Source organism: Chlamydotis macqueenii, chromosome 3 (genome assembly GCF_036417535.1).
Source record: "Chlamydotis macqueenii isolate bChlMac1 chromosome 3, bChlMac1.mat, whole genome shotgun sequence".
Taxonomy (NCBI): Eukaryota; Metazoa; Chordata; class Aves; order Otidiformes; family Otididae; genus Chlamydotis; species Chlamydotis macqueenii.
The window spans coordinates 83,856,733-83,877,440 of NC_141558.1; the positions used below are offsets into that span (position 1 = coordinate 83,856,733).

At 38.4% G+C, this 20,708-nt stretch overlaps 1 protein-coding gene across 1 annotated transcript in view; it reads right to left on the bottom strand.

Moving 5' to 3' along the window:
• Positions 1–20,708, bottom strand: part of BABAM2 (BRISC and BRCA1 A complex member 2) — a 175,986-nt gene that overhangs the window by 62,245 nt on the left and 93,033 nt on the right. The window contains exon 7 of the mRNA XM_086745927.1: positions 19,002–19,111. Coding sequence (XP_086602053.1) covers positions 19,002–19,111 — 110 coding nt within the window. The remainder of the gene's footprint in view (positions 1–19,001; positions 19,112–20,708) is intronic.

A 20,708-nucleotide genomic window follows, 5' to 3' on the forward strand; every position in this document is an offset into this window, starting at 1 on the left:
ACCTGACTTGTCTGACATGAACTCAGGCTGGGTGAAATATCTGGAAAAGCACCTTGTCTGAAGGTGCGGGACCCTGCCCTATTCTGCAAAGTACAAGTGATATGTCAGGGATCACAACGATGTTTTTAAAAATGCACAGCTCTGCAAAATGTACTGTGCTAGCTTCCCCACCCCAGCTTAACATACAATCCCTCTGACAATATCAACAGTTGCCTAACATTACATTTCACATACCACCATGATCTGGATGGCATGTGCTTCTTTGAAAGAGAATTTGAAAAGCTAACAGTTACTGTGATGAGGTTTAAGAGGAGAGTGAAGGAAGTAAACTGAGAATCAAGGTTACAAAACGACTCTATTTATTCCTCCATGGGGATGAAACAATATGAACAAAACAACCAAACCCCAAACACTATTTACTTTAGGGAACAGAGTATGCCAAACATCTCAGGGTAGGTGGAGTCAAATAAGGACACAACTGGTCCAAAGCCACCTCCAGCAAATTCCTGTGCACAGTGATATCACTGCATATAAACCTCTGTTTAACATCTTTGTCCCTGTTAAACATTTTTGTTGGTGACATGGGACAGTGGGATTGAGCGCACCCTCAGCAAGTTCGCCGAAGACACCAAGCTGTATGGTGTGGTCAACACACTGGAGGGAAGAGAAGAGATACCATCCAGAGGGACCTTGACAGGCTGGAGACGTTAGCCTGTGCAAACCTCATGAAGTTCAACCAGGCCAAGTGCAAAGTCCTGCCCATTGGTTGGGGCAATCCCAGGCACAAATACAGGCTGGGCAGAGAATGGATTGAGAGCAGCCCTGAGGAGAAGGACTTGGGAGTGCTGGTGGATGAGAAGCTCAACATGAGCAGGCAATGTGCCCTTGCAGCCCAGAAGGCCAACCGCATCCTGGGCTGCATCAAGAGGAGCGTGGCCAGCAGGTCGAGGGAGGTGATTCTCCCCTTCTACTCTGCCCTGGTGAGACCCCACCTGCAGTACTGTGTCCAGCTCTGGAGCCCCCAGCATAAGAAGGACGTGGACCAGTTGGAGAGGGTCCAGAGGAGGGCCACGAAGATGATCAGAGGGCTGGAGCACCTTTCCTATGAGGACAGGCTGAAAGAGTTAGGGCTGTTCATCCTGGAGAAGAGGAGGCTCCGGGGAGACCTGATAGTGGCCTTTCAATACCTAAAGGGGGCCTACAGGAAAGACGGGGGAAAACTCTTCAGTAGGGTCTGTTGTAACAAAACGAGAGGTAACGGTTTTAAAATAAAGGGAGGTAGATTCAGATTAGACAACAGGAAACATTTATTTACAATGAGGGTGGTGAAACACTGGAACAGGTCGCACAGAGAGGTGGTGGAAGCCCCATCCCTGGAAACATTCGAGGCCAGGTTGGATGGGGCTCTGAGCAACCTGATCTGGTTGGGGATGTCCCCGCTCCTTGCAGGGGGCTTGGACCAGATGACTTTTGAAGGTCCCTTCCAACCTTAATTATTCTATGATAGCTACGGCCGGCTGCAAGATCCCAAGAGAAGAGGGCAAGCAAATGACATTCCCTAAACACAGTGGTGATTTAGGGATGCACTTATGTGCTAGTGAAGATATACTTAGAGGCAATGCTCGAGTTGTGATTAAAGGCCTTACAGCAATCACAAGCACTGCTGCTAAAGCCTCTTACATGAACAAATTTTGGAATTAGCCAATGCTGCTGCCTGATTCTACTTGCATGCTCTTTGTTGTCAAGTCACTGCAGTATATAGTAGAAATGCGGGTGATGAGAGATACAGCTTGCTCTGTTTGACTTTTTTGGGAGGTGGCAGGGAGGGAGGGAAGACAACTACAGACATTTTACTGGATACAACATTCTTCTTTTGTTTGGTCTTTGGGAGAGTTATGAGCCAAATTTGATTGATATTTGAGGTATTTTTATTAAAATGGGAACTTGAAGTAAAAATATTATCAAGTACAACTAGAGAGACCAACTTATTTGAAGTTCTGAAAATTAGCACACCTCAATATTGAAATCCACGGTCCATGAAACAGTTTTCCATAGGGCAGCAACAAAAAACAACATCTCCATATAAGCCCTCCAAACTTGAAATAAAAGCTCACAGGGGTCCCCTCTAAGCATGGGAGGTAAATTGGTAGCTACAGTTCAAGTCAGTCCTTGGCTATTTTACTGGGAGTTCAAACAAGATTTGTCAGAGTTACAGTATGTAGGAGACCAAAGATCTGTCTATGAGGAATTAAAAGACAATGAACTCCCTTCCCAGTTGCCATTCAGTTTCTTTGTGACATTGAAATCAGATAAAAGTCAATCATTAATTGAATTCTTAGCCCTCCCCTTCTAACTAACTTGTAGACATCCCTGAACACTGTAAAAGGTTGGGGAACTGATGCTATCATGTAAGACACAGAAAAAGCCCCAGCAATAAGTTGTCAGAAATTTCATTACTGTGGAAGAATATAGGTTGTATATTTAGGCACAAACAACTTCAGAAAAAAAAGAATACTGAAGGAGGGAAAAAAAAAAGACACTTCAAGTTTTCAATAAAGAAAACATTTGAAGGCTGATATTATTCTAGAATCATGTAAGTCAGAGGCAAGGGGATTCACCATCTGAGAATTTACATTAGCACTTACCATGAAATCCTGTGCTGAAACGTTCAAGAAATAAAAGCAGAAGCGGCTGAGAAGAATGGAACTATGTCATTCTTTCATGAGAGGCAAATTTCCTGAAAAATTCAGTTGCCTGTTTGCAGCACCTGAGCTACACAACCAAAGACACACTTCTCAAAAAGAAAGGAAATGCAAATGATTTGCATCTCTGTTCTGGCTGACCTGACAAAGCAGCTTTTTGTTACAAATTAGTGATTGCAATAGTATTATTGAAGAGACTGGAGATCATGGTTATATACATCACAAACTTTTCAAGTACTGCATACTCATATCTAGATTATTCCTTATAACTAACTCATCACTTCCTACTCTCCAAGCCTGCCAAACCAGTGATGTGCGACTGTTACCAACTGATTCAGTGTATCCATACATTTCTAATACCATTGGTATCCTAAATATTTTCAGAGCATGAAAGGCAAAATTGGTTGGGGAAAACATCTAATATTAATCTTTCAACTTGATAATACATGAAAAATAGTATCTGAAATGCATAGATTTACTGCCTAGTTAGTGACTTAAAATTCCATGTACTAGCTGTGGATAAAAGACAACACCCAGGTCTTTACATGTCAAACTTACACTCCTATGGTTTGTGTAACACCTGCTCCAAATTCCTTTCTCTTTGGAGACCTACTTTGGAAAGTGACCTATCTAAAGTCAAGGTCAGTACTTGGAAAAGTTGTCTATCCTTCAAGGAACCATGCATTTATTCAGTGTCTAATTAGTGTCAACCTGAAGAACACTTATGCAAACTTGGTCAAGACTAAATATAACTAATTGTAGCTCATCTAGCCAAATTCTGTGAAAGGTCTGAATCTGTTCGACACATGGTCTGATTTTTCTAACTTTACAAGAAGAAATAAAAATGCAGTACATTTAAAAGCAAGGGAAGTCTGGAGAATGGCTGACTACAAACTATTACTTATCAAGCCCAAAACTCAGGGTAGACGTTTCAAGATCCCAAAGAAACAAAAATTCTTTTAATTTAAAATTTCATACTTTGCCTTGAAAATCCAGCACTCTACCATCTGTCAACCAGGGAATCCCCAGAACTGCTCAATTCTAATGAATGATCTTCAGGACCAGGCATTTTCATCTTTCCTTCAATGTAAATCTAAATTAAAGAGGAGATTAAACACAGACAACTCCAAAGGAAGGAGGAGAGGGAGAATAAAAGAGCAAAAGTTCCTAGTTGAGAAGAAAAGAACTATGCTTTAAAAATGTGTTTCTATTAGTTAAAAGAACAAGGAAGAGACTTCTGGGCAAGGCCTGGAAGACAAGACGAACAAAGTAACAGAGAAAACAGAGATTCAGGAACGTCCCCAGAGTAGCAGCTTTTGAGAATTTGGAGGTGAAAGGATGGAAAAGGAAGGAGGGGAAAGAGGGAAGGGAAAGGTTCCCGGAGACACTGGAGAAATTTGGGAAGCATTTGAATATTAAAAATACACTCATAAGATAGTTTACGGTTTGCTTTCTTAAAATTTGTAATTCTACCTACAGTTTTGTTGAAAAAACCCAAGAAAATCCCCTTTGTGTTACTTTTATACTTTTTCCCCCCTCTTTCATATGGTACTAAAAGCTATCCAAATGAAAAAAAAATTTGAATTAACTGTTGGAGGAGAAATGCAAGTACTATAATTTAACAAATCTTTAGGAGACTTTCAACATAAAATAGAGTTTAAAATAGCTACAGCTCTGATGTTTCAAAAATCAGTTTAGGGGACTGGTGTCCTAATCAAGGTGAATGTCTCTTCAGCAGGTACCATATCAAGACTGCCCAAACATGAGTAATTCCAAAGGACCAAATTTATTTCCAAAAGATGTTTGTCTTCTTCCTTCCTAAGGTTTTAGGTTTCCAACTGCATATGCAAAATTATAAGCTGAGCTTATAAAGACCTACTGCAGCGTTCTGAGGAGAACTGAAGTTAAATGCACGCTATGTCGTAGGTATAAGAACTTAAAATAAGCCAAGTCCTTGGACATCATCCTAAGTTCAGAATTGCTCTTCCCAAAAGCTTTGTTCCCTATGAATTCCTGTAACGCAACTTCCCCCTCTCAAGTATTAGACATTATTGTCATTCCAACATAACTACAAAGACACAGAAAAGTAAATTTAAGTTACAGATATAGATTTTTTTTTTTTCTCATGCATTCAATTTAATGGTACAACCCAAAATACAGATCCGACTACTGACAATATGCTACTTGAGCTTTTTGCAAGATAATGATAAAGGAATGATTTGTGGTCATTCCTCAACACACAACAACAACTATAACTTTCCATGTGCAACACTGATTTTATGATTAAATAAATTTATCAAAAAGCTTTTTGCTTTATTATAATATCCAACTGATAAACAAACTCATTCTGCTTCACAGCTCCCTTCCAGGTGTGAATGAACACACTGACTAGAAAATTTTTGCCTCCTCAAACTAACTACTTATTTCCAAAAAAAAAGGGCAGTTTGGGACCAAAAATGCCACACAAGTGAAAACGATACAGAGCTTAAAAAGAAATCCCCTCCAGCCAATATACTGGAAGTCATCTCTGAATCATCACTGCCCATCAGGTTTCCAGATACCCTTTCTGAGCTCGTTTAGCAGAATTCCTATCTAAGCCTGAAAACGAGAAAGAGATTCTCCTTTTGTCCTTTAGGATTCAAGAGTTATTCACCTATCTATGTGCTGGCATAATAGAATCAAAATCTGGGTTGAGAAACTTACCACAAGTCCAACTTTAAAATATTACTAAGGAGGCTAGCAACAGTTTCTATGTTATTAATCCAATCAGACAGGTTTATGCCTGTCACCTTTGCCCAGATTTGAACTCCTGTTGCCCAAGAAAATAGAAATTGGTGATGCGGGAAGAAATGTTTAACTGTACAGTATTATTTGCTTGTGGCTCAGCAAGCAGTTAACCACATACACGAAGCTCTGCCAAGATGTCCTCCTACAACAAAGGAACTTAAAAAAAAAAATCAAGAGAACACAAACACAATCAGTCATTGGCAGATTTTGGATGGAACACTGTTTACCTACTATTTGTTCTTAAAATAGAATCCAGTATTTTTACAGGTTTTTAGGACTGAATTCAATGAAAAGAGACCTTTTCTGCTTGTCTTAACATACAATTATAATCAGCTTGCTAATTGCAATATCTATTTATCTCTATGTTATTGAGATATCCTGGCAGGGGTCAAGGCTCAAAAATACACTGAACTATTAAAAATATCTTTTTCATGATGGACAGAAATGTACTTCTGCATGTACTGAACTTTTTATTTTATTTTCTTTAGAGCACACTGCTCAGATGACAACAGTGGAGATGACAGAGGAAGCTTGCATGCACCACGTGTCAGTGCACCTAAATGAGTGCAGCCTCAAGACAGCCTATATAGCTAAGGCAGGGCAGCAATGAAGGAGGATCACTGAGCGGGAAGACATTTTAGGTACAAAATTTGACTATAAAAGAAAGAGAACACATTCTGTCCTGTCAAAAATAAGAAAAATAAAATGTTTGTATTTTAAACATGAGCCACAGTTGCCAATTTGACCACTGCAGAAACATGAGTTCTCCTTTAATCCCCAAAAGAACAGTGAGACGTTACTGCCGTAGAAGACCTTCCCACAAATCTGCTTGGTTTCATTCTGTTGCTTACAAAAATAACTTCATGGCACCAGGTATTAAAGGACTGTGCACATGCACTACAAGCATAGCCTGCCCAATATAACCGAGGACGAATAAAAGATAACAGATACATATCAAAATGAAAAAAATCACCCCAAACTGTCTCCTTTAATGGGCCAGTTGCACAAAACACACTGCTGCTACAAGGCCTCAGCACAGTGTGCCTATAAATCCTGAACACCCCTACGTTCTTGACTTTAAAGGGAGTCAGCTGTAGGACCTTGTTAGACATTAATTAAAAAAAAAAAAAAGGGAGTTGCCTTGGTGAAAAGTAAACAACATTCCAGTTGAACAGAGTCTGATGTAACATGGGTGGTTGCATATAGACTCTACCATTAAACTATTAAACAAAATATGCTGAACAGATTGTTAGATGAACAGAAATAGAATGCTAGACCTTCATAGCATTAGTATAACAAACAAAACCAGGGTAAATCTATCCTTTTTTTCCAGCATTTCAAGTCTGCTCAGTTGTACACAGAAAGTACTCAGCAATGCCAGTTGCATTGCCAAGATCATTTACCACCAGTGACTAGTGGTTCTATTTCAGGTTTTTTTTTAATATAATTTTGCTGTAGTATATGAAATTTAAGAAAGGAAAATAAAAAATAGTAATTTTGTATTGAAAAGAGACTAGAAGCCTTCAGAATACAAAGTGAAAAAGATAAAGTAAAAGAGATTTCCCTCTATTATGTGCCTTGGTGTGGCAAGGCATAACATCACCCATAATATTGACCCAAATTCTTTTTTTTTTTGGCCCCATACTGCCCTACACTGCTCTAAATTATGTCATGTACCAGCTAGTCCCAAAGGATCATGCGTTGACGAGAATGGAGCAAACTCATACCCTTGCTCCTCATGCCATCCCTTCACTGTGTCAGCAGTGAGGTGGGAGCTTAATTTAACTCCATACCAGCTCATCATGACCTCCAGCCAAAGCAAACTCTAGTCAGAAAGATATCCTTAAGACCTGACTCTTCTATGTTGCTGGAGGATCACAATGAGACTAACTAAAGATGACATAATTTATGTGGGAAGTAAGTGGTGTTAACAAAGCTTCTGCTATTGATTCAGAGTTGAAATGGAAGAATGGTAGCTCAAGGGTGAAGAGTACCTTGCTTCCATAAGACCATGATAAATGGCATACTGGTAACGACATTGTGTAACACTGCTACAACAAACTGCACAGCTTCAATCCAGAGGGACCTTTATGATCTCAAGGACTGGGCCAGCTGAGGCCTTGGGATGCTCAGACTAGACTTCTGGGGGAACTCCTGCCCTAAGGAAGGTAGCAGAGGAGCAGACCAGTTCCTCAAGGAGGATGTAGAATCTCCGCTGTGGGAAGCATTTGAGACGCAGCCAGACGAAGGTCTCACTATACAAAACCTGAGCTAGTGCTGGCAGTATTCCCATGTCAAGCAGGAAGCTGGGCTGGATAATTCAGAGTTCCCTTCCAAAAAAAGAGCTCTACAGCTCTGATGTGAAACCTGCCACTTATTTGCTGCAAATCAATTTTCTGCAAAACCACTAGCTATCATAGGTTAAGGAACTTGATACATGTTATAAATTGAAGTGACCTCCAAAATGTTAACATAATACCAGAAAAATAAAATAATCAAAGAAAGTTATAGTACTGAGAAATATGACCCTGTTACTGCTAAGACATGTACTCTAAATAGAATACTGTCACAGAGGGAACAAAGGTTTTTCAATGATACGTAATCCAGGCTTTGACAAATACAACAAAATAGAATTTTCTTGCTTTCATTGTTTCATTGCTGCATAACTATCCTGAAATTTTATCTCCTTTTATTAATGGAAGTAATTACTTTTAAAGAAAAATAATGTTGGAAATAAATGTAAATAAAACATTTTTCAGTGTTATAAAATAATGTTAATATGTTTTAAAACAAATAAGAAAACAAAGGCACCGAAATCAGAGACAAGGCTAAATAACTGTCCTGGATGTGCACGGATTCTGTGTATAGGACAATTAAAAGGGTCGCTGGATTTTCATTGACCAAACAGTGCCCGAACTTTCAGTAAGACTTCCTTTATCACCATGTACATTCATCATTCAACTTTCCTCACAGTTTCTATGTCAACTGCAGGAAAACCCACTACCTGATGTACAAAAAAGGAGGCTCACTTCTTGAAAATGAAAGACACTTTCAGAGATGTGTGCAGAGCTAAAAACAAACAGCCAAACCAGAAACCAGAAAATAGATGGAACTGAAAAAAAAAAAAAAATAAAAAAAGAAGGCAGTAAGACAGTATGAGAAACTTAAGTGGCAGGTAAGTGAACAAACCCGAGTATCAACTGAAAACAGTAGGATTTGAGGTGGTAGGAAGCAAGTTACACAGTCCTCAATACAGCTACAAAAGAAACACAATCTTTGAACAATAAATTAAGGAGGAACAAATTAAGAGGATCAGTATGTAATTACATACACACGCCATCTAACCATCTTACCACTGCAGAGTAAAAGAAAAAAAAAATGAAAAAATATCTGGGAAGCAGACCAAAAACACGACCTTAAGGAATTACGTCCCCAAAATGTCCCATAAAGTCCTACTTGCCCTAGAGAGGAGGGCTAGGGAAGAGCAGCAGGCCGCTGCAGCTGGGGTACGTGAAACCTCCCAGGACAGACAGAGGCTGCACAGCTGTTTGGGTTACTATCAAAGGCAACCACGAAGAAAGGAAAAGGAAAGGAAAGCAAGCAGCAGCCACGCTGAAGAGCAGAATTGCTTTGCATGCAGTACTTAACATATGGAATAAACAGTACCGAGGCAACACAAGGGAACAATTAATCTAAATGGTTTTGTAAATACCTTGGACAAATACCAGATGAGAAGAACACTGAGGAAGACACTGACTAATTCAGGGAAGGGAAGGGGCCTAGATGGCTCTTCTGGCCTCCTCCTGTCCTTATGTGCCCTGTATTTATATTTGAATGCTTGTATTACCCAGCATATAGGCTATTTAAGGTCAGGAAAGCACTGCAGTAGCACAGCTGCCTCTAGCAAGTAGTGCTTGACATCACTAAACCACACAGAAGAGCACAGTCCTTTTATTGGCTTCAGCAGCAAATATCTGCAAGCAGAATTGTTTCGCTCTATTTGTACAGGTTTTTCCACTGCACTGCGGTGTCTGCAACTTTGGTACTAATAGAGTTTTGTCCACTGAAATTGTTAAATAGCTGAAGTTTCCTCCTCATATATTTTCAGCAGCCCCTGACCAGGAACCAGCTCAGAGATTTTAGTTTTAAATCCAAAGAAAATGAATCTACATTTTCATATTCTAAAGTTTCAGTTCCTGCCAAATTTAATTTGTCTTCCTCCGTGGGATGTTTGACACATACTGCATGCACATATGAAATATCACATGTGAGATCTGCGACTTAAATTCTATAATATTCTTTGTCGATACACATGTATGTTTTCCAAATCATACATTAAAAAGTTCTGATTTTTTTTCCCCATTAACACATTGGCTACATGATTTGTAGAAATCCTGAAAGCCAGGAATGGTTTATAAACCCACTGAAATAAAAGTACTTCAAAACACTGCTACCCCATGTCATGTTTGATAAATGTCTTAAACGAGCATTTCCAAATTTTCTGAGCTAGATACATCAATGACTGCACCAAAAAACCATCCCACAAACCCAAAAAATCAAAACAATGCAAGGTAAGTATGCCTCACGGTGTACACCAGACTTCTGTCTCTAATTCACCCAGATCAAAGACCTGTTGGAACACAGAAGTTCCTCCCTATCCAAGTGCTCAGGGTTTCTCCTAACAAAAATCAGGATGGGAAGTGGGATGTTGAACATCCAGGTCTTCTCCTAAACACCAGTTTTGAATTTGACCGGGGTGTAAACCTCAGAGGTGGGTCCCACAGTTTAGCTGTAGTCTCTGACAACTTGAAGACAGCAGAAGGATTCATTGATTTGCAACGAATGAAAGCAGGGAGCAGCAATACTCATTTAAGGTACAAAAGAGGAGTATAGTTACAAGAGTATTTCTTCTTGATTGGAAAAAATAAAAGAGGAATAAAAGAAACAAAATGTATGGGATTCACATGAAGCCCTTCTCTGCACTGTTCTTTGGCTGTTTCTACTTTCTACAAAGATCAGCCTACCTGTTTTTCAAAAAACAAACCTACAAAATGTAGCAACTCCTTTCAATTTAAAGAATTACTTTTCTAAGTTGCCTACAATCCGCACTTTCATTTAAAGAAAGCTCAAGTTTAGTATAGTTACAGAATGCCTGTGCGGAGTTTACAATTCAACAAATCCTTGTGATCTGATAAGGGGATTCCCCAGAGGAAAGCTCCTAGGAAAGAAGTTCTCAATATTTCTGAAGGTGAATCTGTTATCAATAAGATTACTCAATAAAAAGTTTCACATTTGGGAATATGTCTTTTATACACATTCTCCAGGTAGGACCAACATACAAGTGTTGAAAGGAAACGCGGATTCAGCTAACATTCACGTGAGCTGAGTAGCTTACGTAGTTAAGTAGCAGGACAGACTGTGACTGCCTCATAGGCCTTAAATGAAATCAGCAGTAAAATGAATCACATTCTTGACAATAATTTGGGAAAAGGAAACCCTCAGAAACCCAGTAGTCATGTTTCAAAAATCAGCCACAATTTATTTAGGGGAAATGGCATCTTCCTACAACAGATAATTAAGGAGGTATTAAAGCTCCTTTCAAGGACATTAAGTTTAAAATGCCACTGATTATTGACAGGGAAGAGGAAGGCAGAAAGCGAAGAAAACTGCGAGGTGGTACCTAGTACTACTGTAGGGTGGAGAAGTTTACGGGAAAAAGGCAGGTCGGCAGGCCGAACAAGGCCTTCTGATAATCTTGGACATGGACAATGACGCCAAGATCCTTCCACTTATAGTCTCCCTCCTTGCCTATCGAATTTCCTGCAGGACAGTTCCTCTACCATCCTCCTCAGTCCACTGAGACACAAAGTTCCTTGTCCAAACACCAGCAGCAGGAATGTGGTTCCTAGTGGGTACTGCCAGGTCTCCCCAATTGAGGGGGCAGAAGATGACAACAGAGGCAACCAAAACTGACATTTTCAGATACAACGTAATTCTGCGTTTCACATCTCTTAGAAGTTTAGGTCTGAGAATCCTTAACGTTTCACTTCCAAGTGTTCGGAGATTTGTACATATTGAATGTGACCATCTGGAAGCAAGCATTAAACAGTAGCTAACTTTTTGTTAACTGTTTTAAATAATAAGATGGGAAAAGTCTGAAGACAGAACACTATAATGTGCAGATCGCAATTCCAAAGAAGCTCTCTGAAAACAAATGATTGACTATATTCAGAAAGCAAGCCACATACCGCTGACACGCAAAAATCAGCTCCAGTAAAGGGTACTCTGTTACAAAGATGATATCACGGTCTGTAGCAGTGGGTTTGGATTTACATTTGGAACTGGGAAAAATACCCACGCAGCAACAAAAGCAAGTTCAAAGTATCCTCTAGGAAAATTGAGTTTTCATAACTGTTGAGTAAATGTGCTTTTCTAGTCACTGTGCTCGCTGCCAAGACAAATTCTAACAGCTCATTGTAACTACCGTTTGTTGGTTTTAGTAATTAATACACAGTTAGAATGGATGCAGCTGAAGAGCAAAACTTCAACTTTGAGCTTAAAGAAAAACCCTCTGTGACCGGCTCACGTGATTACATCTAAGGATAAATTGGCAGAAGTCTCAGACTTGTCAGATAGTTCTTAAATTTGATGCGTTTAGTAACTTTGAAGCACTTTTCTGCAAGGAGAGCAATTTCATTCCAAAGAGACAATCTGTGGAATTAAGCATGCTTAACAACAGAGAAACTACTACTTCAAGTTGTGACTTCCCAGCAACTTGTGTTTTTAGAAGTAGTATTTAACAACTGCACACTATCCACCAAACCACAATTAACTTAGCCTTAGACAAACTCCAAGTTAAGTTTCCCTCTGTACACATTTTACAGTTCAGGTAGGACCTGATTTTTTTTATTGCATGTTCAAGAAATACCTATTTAGGAATTTTTTAGGTTAACATTTACCTCAGTTACCAGACTCTCCTGCTTGCTCTATTACTGCCATATCACAAGCCACAGAATAAAAAAAAAAAGATAAAAGTAATTTCAAATTTTTCTGGTCAGTCTAACCGATTTTATGGAAAACACTTCAAGGAATTCAAGCTGGCCCTAGAGTGGCCCACATAGTTCTTTAAAATGAAAGATCTTACATAAAAAAAAACCCCAAAGATTCCTATTAATTCTTTGGTAAGAAAAAAATCCTGCCACCTGTGACAGACACAGTTCAGTACTAACATGGATTGATTGTGTTCAGCAGGCTTCCTTTCTCCTGCAAAAAAACACTTCAGGAAAGGAAGACGAAATCTTCTGCTGTGTGTACTCTAATGCCTTGGGGAAAAATCTGAGAAAGGCACCTCAGGATTGCACCAGGGATGTCAGAATGGCAATAAAAATGTCTTCCAACCCCCCATGCCCCAAACCGTAAGAACAACATAGGCAATAGAAAAGACAAAAAAATTTGGATGTATCAAAAAAAAAAGTAAGAGTTTTTGTAAAACTAAAATGAATTTCAGTAGCAAAGTAAATACAATCAAAGAACATAATTTTTAAAAATCCCTATTGCAAATACAGGGGAAGGGTTCAAAAGTACTAAGTACTGGCCTAGCTAGTAACTGAGACGACAGTAATTCTCAGTGTCATTACCTGAATTAGTTTTGACAAATGAAAAGTGCTTCTGACAATCTCACTGTACAAAGATACAAGTCTAAACATATGGGCAACAGTAAAGAACCAAGAACACTTTTATAAATAATACAGTCTGACATCCTAAAGAAAAATTACTTTGTTCCCTTATCACTCTTTATAGGAGGCTAAACACACCTAGAAGTAGTGATACCATAGTGAAAACGCCGAGGTGGATATTTTAAAGGAGTACAGCTTAACAACGGTACTTAGAAATGTCTGTGTTGAAACAGGATTATTACAATGAAACATGGTATACTCATAGTATATGACAACATAACATGAACAAGAATTGTATGTTTAATTAGAGTAGCCTGAAATAAACTATACATATACAAGTTTAAAAAAATGCAACATCTTAATGGAAAGATTCGCATCTAAAGGAAACAAATAACTTTGTTTACAAAGTTTAAAACTACCAAAATTTCTATAGACCATTCCACCCTAGTCAGAAGCATGTAGAGGAAGGGAGTTGGAGAGGGCTGTCTTGAATCACGTTTCCATTTTCTTTTGTAATTTCTTATTAATTCAATTTTCTATACATATTTTTCTACTATATAAGAAAATCCTTTAACAGGTGAAGTACTTGATGTATCATGTAAAAACACTCCCTTTACCATCAGGTTAAAGAACCTAATGCATACAGGCTGGCACTCAGAGAAACCTGATAAAACCTTCAGGAAGACACAACCCTTCCCAACGTTCAGCTCTAGGCTCTGCTCTGAGACTAGAAGGAGTGCTGAGCTCTGGATCAACACAATGTATGTCAGATCGACCACTGCCCCTCATCTCCTAAGCAGAGTAACTGGTGCCTCATTACCTGGCAAAAAAAAATCAGTCTCACTGAATGGCCTCAAGTATTTCATAGCTCAATGATTAGGTCTAATTCCTTGGTCTCTTCACTGAAAGAAAACCATCTTAAAAATCTCACTAACCAAACCATTTAAGGACAGCATTAAAGCATCACTTAGATGATGGACACATAATCTTACTTCTTCTACAGGTATTTTCATTAATTGTTCTGTATAAGTTTCAGAATAAAAAGGAACAGCTGGCACAGTTGAACATCTGGGACAAAAGTACAAGTCAATCTGTTTTGATTGTCAATCCCAGTTTACCCTGATCTCTTTTGAAGCTGCAGTGAAACAGATGATTTTTGGGAAACAGGAAGAGCTGTAAAGCACAGCTAGACTGGAAACTGGGTTATGGTATGGGCTACAGTTTAAGAAGATTTGGATGATGGGGACATGGCACATAAAGCAGGCAGGAGATATCACTGACTCACTAGCCAGGCATTGCCTTACGTATGACCAAACTAGGCTTAATGGAAGTGAAAGCCCTGCAAAGTAACAGTCATTTCAGCTTCCCATGTCTGCAAAGATGCTCCAGGATTTGAAGACGTCATGGACTGTCTTGGCTATCAACTAATGATTCTACTGACATCATCAACTCAGATGAATAAGCACATTTTAGTATGCCAAACAGAAGATCTTCTCACTGCTGTGGGAAGACAGATAAAAAAGCCTAAACATGACCAATGACTTAAAGACAGGCTTCAACCAGTGATATGCACTCACCAGTATGGCTTGCCAAAGTTAAAGGTGAAGCCCTACACAGCACTGCTGCATCTCAAACAGCAAGAAGGAGTACCTGGCAGTAAATGCCATATTCTATGGCATTCCTCCTCCAACTTCTGGCAGAAAGGGCAAGTAAAAGATTGGAAACATCTTAAAGCAAATACATAGACAAATTGTCTATGTTTTTTTTTTTTCCATCAGTGAAAAACATACAGAAACATTCAAAGTCTAAGAGTTCAGACCAGGTTCTCGTTATTCTCCCCTGCCCATATGAGAAGATTAAACACAGTCACCGAACTCTGCATACCACCCTCAGTCACGAAGAACCCTCTGGCACAGCTCCCAGACCAGTAAAAAACGACCATTTCAGTCCCCAGAGCATGGAGTCTGATCCATTTAAGCAAAACAAGTTCTATTGACAGCTGGTTTTCTTAGCATATTCACGTTCGCGTATTTATCAGAGAAAAGCCCTCCAGGACAGCAGTGTTTATTGCAGGATTATTTCTGTGAATCCAGGGAACACAGTATTCACTGAGCAACAGCATTTCTACCCTCATATCTTTTTTTCTTAATATGTGAACTAAGACGAACTCATTTTTATTTTCTTTAGCATGGGTGACTCATGAAGGAAAAATACACATGCACTATTTTTTCTTTCTTTCTCTTTTAAAAAACCTTCTGATCCACATTCATGTGTAGTACACTAACACACATTTTAAGCACTAATATAGAAATTAGTTGTTCAATCTCACACTGACTCCTGGGATTTAGAGTCTAGTGGCTTTTAATAAGCAGAAATCAAATATGTTATGGATATTTTTATTACAAATTTCCTTTCCATATGAATACCTGGTATATTTTCACTAGAAAGATAATTTTGAGCAAGCAAGATTCTTTCTACCTACAGATTTAGAGACATTATAAATAATGCACAGAAATGTGACACAGACACAGTAACAACTCGTGCAGAAGAGCGCAGAAGCAGCCTCAGAATATGTCTGTGCCTTCCTAGCAGCAGGAGGAGGTCAGGTGGATGTGCAAGTGAGGGGCCTCGGGTACTGACATTGCTCACCTCTCTGACCCTCTCCCCAAAAAACAGCAGCCATCAGTGGTGGATGAAGAACATCCTGTGGCCAGTCCCACGCCTTGAGGTGGAAGGAGGAGCAGGATGAGCAGGGGACACTCACGGATGTGGACAAACACCATCCTCTCAAGTTGGGTGGTCAGTCTGTGGGGTTTCCTAGCTTACCACTTCCTCCAGAAGTGTGCAGAAACTTGGCAGTTTTTAAACAAAACATACTTCACAAATACTGCACATTTCATTTTAACTTAATCTAATTTTTGAAATCATTAAAAGCAATTGTTATTGGCATTTATCTGCTTAATGATGCAGTGCAATAAAGAATAAGAAAAATTCTTAAAATTATAAAAAGAAATCTTTTTAAAGTAATTGATTTCAAATTAAGGCAACATTAACTAGAAATGGATGTTAACGTGTTTTGAACAATTAGGATTTAAAGGAATGTTTTTAAAACAGAAAGTTTTAATAAAAGAATGAAACCAGGTATAGTTATGAATAATCATTGCTGAGATTTTTATAAACTAACACAAATGCTTCCCATTCCTAAATATGGGGTTGTTTTTTTACTGCAAGAACTGGACTTGACACTCTTGCAGACAGACATCACACCACACAAGTCAATGGAACACCAGGACTGACTCAGATGAGCCACAATACTACTTCTCTACTTCATTTTTACCCCCTGCTTTATTATATGAGCTTTTTCAAGTCAACCAATGTACTAATATCTTAGTACCAAACCACCAAAAGCAGGTATTTCCCCTCAGTTTGTAAATCTCTCTTCCAGAGTCTGTGACAAAGAACAGTCAGAGTCTTACTAGCATTATGTTTACCATCCATCTAAAAATAGAGCAAATGTGCTTTACAATAACCCTTCAAAGCAAAAACACTATATTCATATTGATAGAGCTCAAATTCGCTGACAAGATCTGTGGGTATGTACCATTTTTAGCAAATGCAATGTGGAAATGCATGTTTATATGGTAGGGCACAAAAGCAACGAAACCTCTTGAGAAAGCAGGAGATAACTCACGTTACACAAATAGGTCCTTTGCTCTCATTTCTCTACAAAGCTGAAACATTTCTATCCTAAAATGTTTTTTCATACGTCAGGAAAATGGTATTCCTGTTTGCTTGTTCTTCCTAAGATGAACAGAGTTTAGTATTAGCAAAATAATTGTGGGAATTTGGTATTTTTCCTGTTTTGTTGAGTACTTGAGAATGTTACGTTGGGAACTGTCAGCTACTACTTACTCCACCTCAAAATCTGCTGCATAAAAAAAAAATACACTGGTAATTTGCTTACACGGCTTTTGTAGATGCAATTAGTGTTAGCAGCAGGAAAGAACTTTTATAAGCAGAACACAATTCAAATGTAACATGCCACGGCCTCAAGTCATTAAACTAATCCTCAGGGCTTCTTGAAACTTTCCATAATTTTGGCAAAAAGTATAAAGAAGTACGCATTGTTGCTTCAGTTCCCAAACACTGGAAAGTTAAATATCTAGGCTGTTAGCCCCTGTTAAACAGAGCAGAGACTGGTTTTGGGAAAGAACAAGAGACAACTATACCTTTGTTATTAAATCGCAACGGAACAAACATTGAAAACATACCCATATATTTTTTCATGGCACATAAAAAGCAGACAGTAGAATAAAGGAAGATGCAATAGCTCACAAGCAATTCTGGTAATATGAGTTACCAGTATCTAGATACTGTGATGAATTACCTTACAAATGCACGAGGACAGAGGGAGTTATACGAGTGAAGCATCTCAACTCTGATACACAGATAACGGGACAAGGTGTGGCATGGAACTCCAGGGTTTACTGACATGATTTTAACATGACTAGATAAGCTATAAATGACAAAGCCATAAATATGTCAGATATGTACTAACATCACCCAAGTATCTTTCTGCTACGTTGCTCTATATCACACATCTAAAATCAGATGTTCTTTAGGGCACTGACAGAAAATGCAGTGCTTTTAGGAAGACAAAGTGTTCCTTTGTATTGCTATTCTAAGAAGTTAACATCTTTCTAAAGATACTACTGAAAGTGGGAAAATAAAATAAATAATGTATTCATTAGCACATACGTCATTCAAACAGACACACCTGTGTGCATGTGTAACCTACATTTTCTCAAATAAAATATCTGGGAAGTCTTACGTCTTTTTCTAAATAAAATCTTGGGTTTTTTTTTGTTTTTTTTTTCTTTTTTTTTTCAGATTGCATCAAACAGTTTATCCATACCAAAGCCCTGTTGAGCAAAATCTCAAGATACCATGTTCCTTCACTCACACAAACTTTATCACTGAGTTATTATAAAACTGTAGTAGTCATTTCCCATCTTTTCTTCTCTACCCAGAAGTGTCACCACCAGTTCCAAGCAAAGTCACTGCAGTATTAACCAGAAAAACAAAGCATCACTGAAACAACACTAGACCAGCTTGGCAGACATTACAAGACTGAAATACTGAATGGAAGGAGGAGCATAAAGACGTTCTCAATTCCAGAAACGGAAGAAGAGAAATTTACTCAAAGTAGACTGAAATCTAATCTTCACCCTTCCATTTTAGGAGTAGAAATTTGTTTCTCAGCAAATCTGTTTGACAACTGGTAAACAAAATCAGTAATGTTCAACAACCTTAAAATGAAACACTCAGATATTCTCCTGAAAAAAGTAACTTACTAAAGCTGCAATATCCTAAAACACAGTTAACATTAAGTTGTTTAGCTTCTACAACAATACTTTATTCAAATGTATGATGTTTACACAGAGAACTTACCTTCCTAAAAGAAAAAGAAATTAAAAGTTTCCTCTGCAAAAAAAGCTATCAGTATGCTGTACTGTAGGAGGCATTCAAAATATACTGCTACAGGAAAATACAGCATAGTTTTCACAGATTATGATGCTACAAGAATATTACATGTAGCCAGTGATGACTTTCTTCATCTGTATGTGATGCAGCCACAGATACAGGACTAACCAAAAGATCATCTGTCATTCCTCCGCCACACACACTTGCAGTAAACATTATGACTTTAAGTGATTTAAAACAATAGCATGTTGTTACCAAAGCAATATTGCTCACATCTATCAGGAAAAATTTGAAAAGTTCAGAGATTAAATAGAATGAACACTCCAGAAAAAAAAACAACTGTCTCACTCACTGTTCAATACGTGGGGAGAGATACAGCTTAGGAAAAACCTGAGTAGCTTCTGCATCCTCAAAACTAACGGAGAGAAGTGCAACATCTTCTCCAGGATCTTCATTCACATCCTGTACATAAAAAATAACAAGTATAAAATGGCAAATAACAAACTGAGTACTTATAAGCTTACAGATGACAACTAATAAGTCAAATACCAATTTACGTAGGAGATGCTTAAGTGAGGAATCTGAAGCATAACCATCAAAAAATAGGTTGCAAATTTATTTTTTTTCTTACTATACTAACACTTACGAGTTATTCTGCTGTGCTTAATTTCCTTTAAAGTATCAAAATAAAATTACTATGTTAGCAAGTGTATAGTAGTGTAGCTCTTCTTCAATTAGCTGAACTACATATTTCAGTAAAGATGCAGATTTCATTTTTAAGAATTCTTGGCTTAACACTAAGATCAGATGCAAATGCCAAATAATTTCTTAAAATGTTATAATATCACTGAGTTATGACCACAGATTTTATGTTATTTTTCAAAGTAGTATACGGTCCAAAATTTCTGCTGTACTCAACTCCTACTTCTCTTGTGGATGAAAAATGTTTTTGCAATTAGAAATTTGTATGTAGAAGTCATTGTTCCCAAGTTTCCTGCAAATTAAACCCATGCATTACTTTCAGCAAAGACTGCATACTGTTATACAAACTACTGTAAGAAAAAAAAATTCCATGCAAAATATCATGACAGTCAATCTTAACGCATTCACAGTTTAAGCTTTCTTTGTATCAGAACAATCAGCTACAGTTTTGGGATCAGGTAGAACAAATTGTTTCTGGTTAGGACCTGACATCTCTCCAATTCATAAATCACATACAGTATGAACAACTTCTGCCACACACAACTTAATTTAAGCTCTTGACCTCCAGTTAGAAAGCAATGAGTTAGGAGTGCCCCTTGCTGCTCACAAAGAAGTCCTTTAACGTGTCCGTGCATATGTACATAGCAACTTGCCAAGATGCATTTGTTTTTATCCGTTTTGGAAAAACACGAGAGGAAACAGATAACCCAGCAGATATGCGCTCAAAGCAGGATCAACATGGTGCAGTGCGCCCTGGTACGCTCGGTCCCACAAGCAGCTGCGAGGAAGGAACATGCAAACCACTTAAACATTGTTAGGAGATCCTGCCCTATCTGGGGACAAAAAGGGAAAAAAAAAAAAAAAAAAAAGAAAAAAAAAAAAAGGACAACTGTTCAATGGTTTCAGGAAGAGAATCTCGTGCCATTTGAAGCCTTGGCAGGACTGAAACTGTTAATGTCCAGAGAAACTAGCTGCATACCAGCTATTACGTGCGGAACACAACATGCCAAGAAACTTAGTGATAAGCTGCAGGGAAGAATGGGTCTTAAAAAAGCCTAATTGTCTTAGATGAAAAATGAGACAGAGCTGACAGTGTTTTCTTAAATTCTGCCTTGGTGTGCAGCTCATTTCTCACAGTTGAAAGAAAAGTGTCCTCTTAGAAATGCCAATAAAACGGACACGAGCGCACTATGGCTGGAAATCAGAATATGGTTTTAACTTGCACTTGCAGGACAACACTCTAAATGAGTGATGAGGACAAAAAATCAGCTGCTGTCCTAGTGAGGTACCATCAGTTTATGGATGGGCTTATACGACATGGTTGCCTGTAACGGCAACGGACAGGATCTCGTGATCC